The 7,788-nt window shown below is 35.7% G+C and overlaps 1 protein-coding gene across 1 annotated transcript in view; it reads left to right on the top strand.

Annotated features, from left to right (window-relative positions):
* The window catches only part of BANK1 (B cell scaffold protein with ankyrin repeats 1), a 323,683-nt gene extending 317,887 nt beyond the window's left edge, over nt 1-5,796 (top strand). The window contains exons 13-17 of the mRNA XM_045284327.1: nt 1,321-1,397; nt 2,527-2,632; nt 3,013-3,068; nt 5,388-5,452; nt 5,709-5,796. Coding sequence (XP_045140262.1) covers nt 1,321-1,397; nt 2,527-2,632; nt 3,013-3,068; nt 5,388-5,447 — 299 coding nt within the window. The 3' untranslated portion in view covers nt 5,448-5,452; nt 5,709-5,796. The remainder of the gene's footprint in view (nt 1-1,320; nt 1,398-2,526; nt 2,633-3,012; nt 3,069-5,387; nt 5,453-5,708) is intronic.
* The last annotated feature ends 1,992 nt before the right edge of the window (nt 5,797-7,788 follow it).

The raw sequence follows: 7,788 nt of genomic DNA, 5'->3' as shown, positions 1-7,788 counted from the left end.
TGGACTGGGGAGTCCACTGCCTTGTCTCATGACTGGTTCTGCTCGCTGGACTGGGGAGGCCACTGCCTTGTCTAATGACTGCCTCCTGGTTCTGCTGTTGCTGCTCAGCTGTCACTTCTTTGGTGTCGAAGCTGTCTTCTGTATTTTAAAAAAAAATTCACTGCATAGGGATCTCAGAATCCATAGGAAACACTCTACCCTTAGCTCTTAGTGGTACTGAGGTTCTGCCTTCCTGTTTCTAATATGACTCACTTTATATCTAGCAGGTGTCACTCATATCTAAATCACGTAATATAATCAGTAGATCATTCTAGCTTCTTACCCAGACCTGTCACATAGGAGTCATTTGGTAGGAATAAGAAAGGCTGTGGATCGAAAAGCCATATTAAATAGTTCGCTGCATTGCACAACTCTTCCTCAGTTATATTTTTAGAGGCTTCCAACTTCAGAGGTGTATATGCTGGCACTATATATGGAAATGTTCCACTGATTTTTTTGAAAATTTTTTTTCACGTGAGAGATATTCAAAGTCCCTGAATAAAATATGTACATATTTTATTTTATGCCAAGCTAGAAACAACCCAAAATGTCCAACAGGAAAATAGAAAATTCAATTTTTGTACAGTCATACAATGGTATACTACTCAGCAGTGAAAAATGAATAAGTATTATTACACAGAGAAACATGAATGCATTTCAAGACATTATGTCATCTAAATTATATCAGACCCCAATGAAGTGTGTGCTGTGTATATTCTTCTATTTGACATTGTAATAAAGCTAATCGGTGCCAAACCAATCCATAAAGATAGATTTCTGAGAAGATATTGATAGAGGCATCTGTGAGAGGACTGGTGTAAAAGACATTTGGAAACATTCTGTAGAAAATCTGGAAATGTCCTGCCTCAAACTGATTAGTGGCTACACAGATTTGTCAACAGTCATTAGTCTATATACTCACAAAGGTTTGAATTGTATTATATGTAATTATTCCTGATTTTTAAAAAAATTCAGCAGTCCTCACTAAAGGAATAACAAAACAAATTAGTAGGGTATTGTTAAGTGTGAAATGCACCTAAAACCACTATCCTAAGTGTCTGCAAATAAGGTTCAAGAAGAGGAAGTATGAAAGCAGTAGAGGGAAGGGTTTCACACTCAGTATTTGCAAGCAAATAAATTTAGTGTTAGAGTTTGACATCATATTGTGATTTCATAGTTAGCTCAAAGACAAAAAATAGCCCAACAATAAAAAGAAGGGCGTTTAGGGTAAACATTTAACAAAACTTACTAACATGAACGTTTTATTTTCCTGTTTTGTAGAGAAACTCACCATTGTGCACCACCCATGTAAGTTCTTGGAATCTACTGAAGGACTCGGGACTAAAATGAAGCACACAGTAAACCAATGTTTAATATCAACATAATATGGTTAAGGTGGTCATTATAAAACTTCATGGTTTTATATTGTATTTACATGCAAGATCCTTTGATATTTTTAAAAAACCTAAAGGCATGAAGATGACCAATACTGTTGTTGTGTGCTGTCAGTCAGTCAATTCTGACTCACAGTGACCCCTCGTGATACAGTAGAACTGGATTTTCATAGGTGTGGTCTTCATGGAAGCAAAACCTGGTGAGCCACTGGGTGGAATCAAACTACAACCTTTGGGATAACCACCAAGTGCTTACTATTGTATCATCAATGTTCCGTGTATTAACGCTAGGGATATTGTAATGTGTGCTTTGAGCTTGGGTTGGCAGGTTCTTCACAATTTACTTGTGATGATCTTCCATTAGTCATTTAAGCTTTTAGGTCTGTTTCCTCACATATAAAGTACAAATAATAATTCCTACAATGAAAAATTGTCAGAAATATTGATGATCAATGGAGGCTGATGCTTGCTAATTGGGGTGAGTAATAGAGAAATTGAAATGAAATTTGAATAATACTTGTGAAAGTCATTCACTGGAGCAGAAGGCCTGCTAGAGGCTGGTAAGTAAACTGGAAGCAGCTGCAGGGGTCCTCAAGCTTTTTAAACAGGGGGCCAGTTCACTGTCCCTCAGACCCGTTGGAGGACCAGACTATATTTTAAAAAAAAAACTATGAACAAATTCCTATGCACACTGCACATATCTTATTTTGAAGTAAAAAAACAAACGGGGAAAAATTACCTGGTGGGCCTGATAAATGTCCTCAGTAGGCCGCATGTGGCCCGCGAGGTGTAGTTTGAGGACACCTGGGCCTGTACTAAAACATTGATTGTGGCAATGGAGAAACAGTAGAACGGAGCCATGTTGCTGGCATTTTTAGAATGATGAAGGCAGCGAATGTACATATGTGCTTGACACAATGGATGGATGTATGGATTGTGATAAAAATTGTACAAGCCCCCCCCAAAATAATTTTTTTTTTAATTAGAAGTCTCATAAATGTAAGAGGAGTCATACAATCAATGAACCGGTGACTGAGAAGTAGATTGCAGATCATAATGAGTCCGTAAGTCAGAGTTGAACTGTGCTCCATAGGGACCTCCACACCTTGCCTCAGGATGGAAACCAACTTTTCAATTCATGGGCAAACACCTTCCAGGAGCTGCTAGCAGCATGGATCAAATAAGTATAGTGGTCAGATGTAAGTGGTCAGTCTTGGTAAGTGGGGAAAGAAAATCTTTAAAAGAAGAGAGCAAAAGTTAATATAAAAGGAGAGGAAGGACAACAGAAATAATCAAGTGGAGGTCATTATCCAAAGCTGTCAGAATGATCACTATTGAGTTTAAGTGACCTGGATAAATTGGAACTAGAAGTAAATTGTAACTCATCTACCCAAGTCAATCCTTAGAGGTAGAAAAATTAATAGCATATTAGCCAAGGGTCCCTTTTCAACATGTTAGTTTTATTCCTTTATAGTTTTCTGTTACCCAACACTCAAATATAGCGTTAAAATGTATTTTAATAAATGAATCCATTACATGTGTTAATAACTGAAAAGATGGTAATGTACTTTGTTTTTAGGTAATGAAGTTATTCAAAATGAAAATGTTTCATATAGCCTACCTTTCAGCAGTAAGGTAAGCAGTATTTATCTTCATTTTTTTAATATAAAGAAAGATGTTTTCTTTCAAGAAAGAATATGCAAACCTGTTATCCTACCTGTGGCTGAAACTTTCTAACAAATAAGGAAAAAAGAGATGACATGAGCCTATATGTTACAAGAGCACACAGAAACCCATGAGCCCATCAGGCTGGGGGGGGGGGGTGTTCTAAAATTGACTGTGATAAGGATTGTATCACTCTTCTTTTGAATTGCGTGATAATGTGGATTAAATGCCAATAAAACTGCTTTTTTAAAAATCCATGAGCCCTACTTTCAGAAAATTAACTATTCAGAACAAAGCAAGCAAAATGGAACTTAAAAGCAACAAGAACAAAACATCAAGACAAACACAGACCTCACTGTCATTGAGTGATCTGGACTCCTGGGGACCCCGTCAGACAAAGTAGAAGTGCCCCTTAGATTCCCAAGACATTAAATCCTCGTCTTTCTCCCAAGAAACAGCTGGTGGGTTCAAACTGCTAACCTTGAGGCTAACAACTCAATGTGTAACCCTGTATACCACTAGAATACAACTTGTGCACAACCAGAAAGTCTTAAGAAGTTGTGAACAACTACATCTATTTTAGTAATAACTCAGTGGGAAGTTTATGTGAAATAACCTAGTTATAGAAAAGAGTATATCTCCAAAATACCATTGATACAAATCTACATAACGTCACATTGAGGAGTTACCGTATATACTCGAGTATAAGCCAACCCGAATATCAGCTGAGGCACCTAATTTTACCACAAGAACTGCATTAAAAATGTGCTGAAAAACTCGGCTTATACACAAGTATATACATAATTAAAAAGACATTGCTATTAAGAGACTAATAATAACACTAATAAAGAACAGCAGCTATTGAAAACCAACATTAGTCAAGATAACTTTGATAATGACCTGACCACAAATTGTCTTTCATAAAATTAGGTTATCCCAACTATCTACGTAATACAGAAATTTGACAGTATTACCAAGGGTCATATGACAGCCATATTTCTAGGAAAATCTTTTATTAGAGTCTTTGGTGTATCCTTATAGTGGAGTAATTGTAGTTTATTAAATGTTAGTAACTTTTAAGCTAAGGTATGCTACCAGTAAGTTATAAGTAACCCTGAAAATAAGCCCTACACTTTTATGAGTTTGAAATGGAAATATCATTAGACTCATTGAACTGTAGTAGAATTATGAGATGCCACTGATCTATGAGTTTTTAAGATTTTTATCAAATATTCTTCTTACATAATCCAAAAGATACAATCATTACATTGAAAAAGTTTGTGTTTTCAATTAAAGTTTACACAGCATATTAGATTTTTATCTGCTATAAAAGTTGTTCAGTGACATTAGTTAATTTTTTACAAAATTTTGGCCTTTTTATGAACTGCATTTTGGTTTTCTCATTATGTTACTTTAGTTTTCTTCCTTTTGTCATCTCATCTTTACTTAAAATAACTGTTGACCTTTGTGTAGATTATTAGTGGACCCAGAACTCATGTATAATATCCTTTAATTTTGCTGACCACTCTGTTATTTGGCTAAAAATGGTCACATGTTAAAGTTCTGGTTCAGGGTTTAAAAACTAACTTAGGACAACGGTGCCAGAAAACCTTTAGTGTCAATTGGTCCAGTAAGTCTGGACTAGATAATAATTTAACTTCTGTTTCATGCATTTCTCCCATTCTAGCCTGGTCCATCATGTGACCTTCACCAGAATGGTTGGTAGTGGTAACGGGGCACCATCTAGTTATCCTGGTCTCAGGGCAAATTGGTCAATGGTTTGTGTGAACTGTTAGCTCTGTTGATTGGTTTTTTGCTTGAGACTGATTTTTCTTTCTCTCTTACTCCTAATGAGTAGATACCAACCGTTGATGAGGTAACTGCTCCCAAGCTTTGAGACCCCAAAAGTAATCCCAATGCTCATTCCTTTCCTTTAGATGCAGAACATAAATTTTGTGTGCCAATTAACTGAGTTGTCCCATGAGACTAAGGACTTACACACAGCATAATTTTTGAAAGCAAGTGTTGAATAACAGGAAGTGTACAAATTTATGAAAATTAGGCTGATTTCACTCAAAACATAAATAAAATTTGAATTTAAGGACTTTGATGTAGTTCAACTTAAAATGATATTTTTCTTTATGATGGAGAATCGTTTTGCCATACACCTCTACAAAGCTATTTCCCTCCTACCCCCACCCCCCATTGCTAATAAGAGAAACTATGCCTTGTGATTCTTTGTTCAGCCTTGAAATGGAGAAATGTTAATTCTGAATCTTTCTTTTATAGCTTCCTGCTCGAACTCAAGTTGAAAAGGAATCTGGATTCTTTTGCAAGAAAGAGTACTAAAACAGGTAAATATTAGTTACACACCTGTTTTAGAAAACCTAAATTAGGTTAGTAAGACAACTAAAGGAATCATTTATCTAGGAAACATCAATTTAAATATTTCATTGTTTTCTTCTGAAAGGATTAACATATGTATTTTTTCTAACTAAATGTGATGGTTCCTTAGAAAGATTTATACATAGGATCAATTTTATGCTAGATAATCAATTTCTATTGATAATCTATTATTCACGAATACATTTCCTGTGATCTTATTTTCAGGTTATTAGCATGAAACTCAAGAATCTGCAATCACTGTGCTTTCTGGGTGAAGCAAGCTTGCATCGGGCTCACCTGTGCTCTGCAGGGCAAATGTATACTGCGAAAACAGAACTGTGTCTCTAGATTTTGGAATTTGTTATTGCTGCAATTTCATTAGCATTATTCCTGTTCCAGGCAAATATATTAAAATCGAATTCCACAGAGTTCTAGTACTCCGAAAATTCTTAGACTTTAAAAAAAAACTTGCCACTTCAGCAGCTCATTTCCATTTTGAAAATCAAAGGAAAATAAAAACAGAGAAGTTAACAGCTACATAGCAAAGTGATTGACCTATTTGGAGTATTAACTTTAATAGTTTATGTCTGCCTTCCATAGAGTAGCCATGGAAATAATAATTTGATTTGTACAGATCTAGTTCATTTTATTACCTTTGACTTTAGTGTGCATCACAGATTGGTCTTTTTGATATAAATTGAAGGTTTGTGGCAACCCTGCATTGAACAAGTCAGTCCATGCCATTTTTCCAATTTCATACCTCTGTGTCATATTTTGGTAATTCTCACAATATTTAAAACGTTTTCATAATTTGACTGCACACTTAACATACTACATATAGTAATGTAAGCATAACTTTCTACATTCAACTTTATATATGTTGAATTGTCTCTTCAAGGTCAGAGATTACCTGTATATTGCTTCTTTTCTTCAAAGTCAGAAATTAGGAAGGTTGCTTATGAATAATTTATGTCTCACTGCCAATTTACAGAGGTCTACTTACAGATACCTGAATATTTTGTTCTCAATCTTTAAGTGTGAGTAACCAGAAATTAATATACTTTGTTTATACTATTATCCCTTCCTCAAAATAAAATTTTGCCCTATACCATTACTATTAACTTTAACCAAGAGCCCCCTAACTCTTGAATTTACAGCACTCTGACTTATGGGATAATTTGAATTGGTACTTGAAGTTATCAAAATAATTCTATTTTTAATATGAAGTTCCTTTTTTCTATCTAATTAACGCTTTAGGGAAACAGAGGAAGCATTTGGACTAGTGGTCTTCAACTGGAACCAATGTACCACCTTTGTCTCAGGCATTTGTCAACTTCTGCGTTTGCTTTAACTTGTCATGACTGGGGAGGAGGGACTCTTGGCACCTAGTCGGTTGAGACCAGGAGTGCTGGTAAACATACGACAATATCTAAGACAGAATTACTTGGTCCAAAATGTTAGCAGGGCAGAGCTGCCGATGCATTATAAAGTAAAACGGGGTTAACATTTTAACAAGAAGTTGTTAAAATAAAACTACAGAGTTTTCTGAAAGCAGAAATCCCTGTGCTAGCATAAATGCATACATTAATTTTGAGTATTTTGCTCAAGCCTATATGGATTCATTAAGTATTCAAGAGAACAGATTAGTCTGATACATTGTGAGAAATCAGACATCAGTGTATCCTGCCCAATGGAATTTCTAAGTTTTAGAAAATGACATTTTTCTAGTTAAATTTACCTTGATACTTGGGGCATTAGTATATTCTACTTGTACATTCAGGATTTTCTCCTCTGGGTCCTTTGACACTGAATATAATACCCAGAGCTTCAATTTAAATAACTTGGTGTTACCTGAATTTTTGTTTTATATTTCTTTTCTAAAGGGATAAATGTTTAGGACAAAGATCTGTATTGTCAGCCTGATCCAGTGGCTCCCAGCAGAATATCACAAAGCTGGTTTTAGGCCCTACCTGCAACATTTGCAGCCCTTTCTGTATCTGTACTCAGTAACCACCTGAGGTAGTCTTATTTTGTGGAGCAGACCTTTAGAGTAGGAATTACAACAACAAAGATAGCAAAGATTGTTGTTCTTAGGTGTCATCCAGTTGACTCTGGCTCATAATGACCCTATGTACAACAGAACTCAACACTGCCCATGCTTACAATTGCTGTGCTTGAGCCCATTGTTTCAGCCACTGTGCCAATCCATCTTGTCCTGGGTTTTCTTCATTTTCACTATCCCTCTACCAAGCATGATGTAGTTCTTCAGGAATTGGTCTGATCCTCATTGGAACAGATCTTTTCT

This window comes from Echinops telfairi, unplaced genomic scaffold (assembly GCF_000313985.2).
Source record: "Echinops telfairi isolate 266 unplaced genomic scaffold, ASM31398v2 ScPeMD7_7468;HRSCAF=8506_0, whole genome shotgun sequence".
Taxonomy (NCBI): Eukaryota; Metazoa; Chordata; class Mammalia; order Afrosoricida; family Tenrecidae; genus Echinops; species Echinops telfairi.
This window is presented reverse-complemented; position numbering and strand designations above follow the sequence as displayed.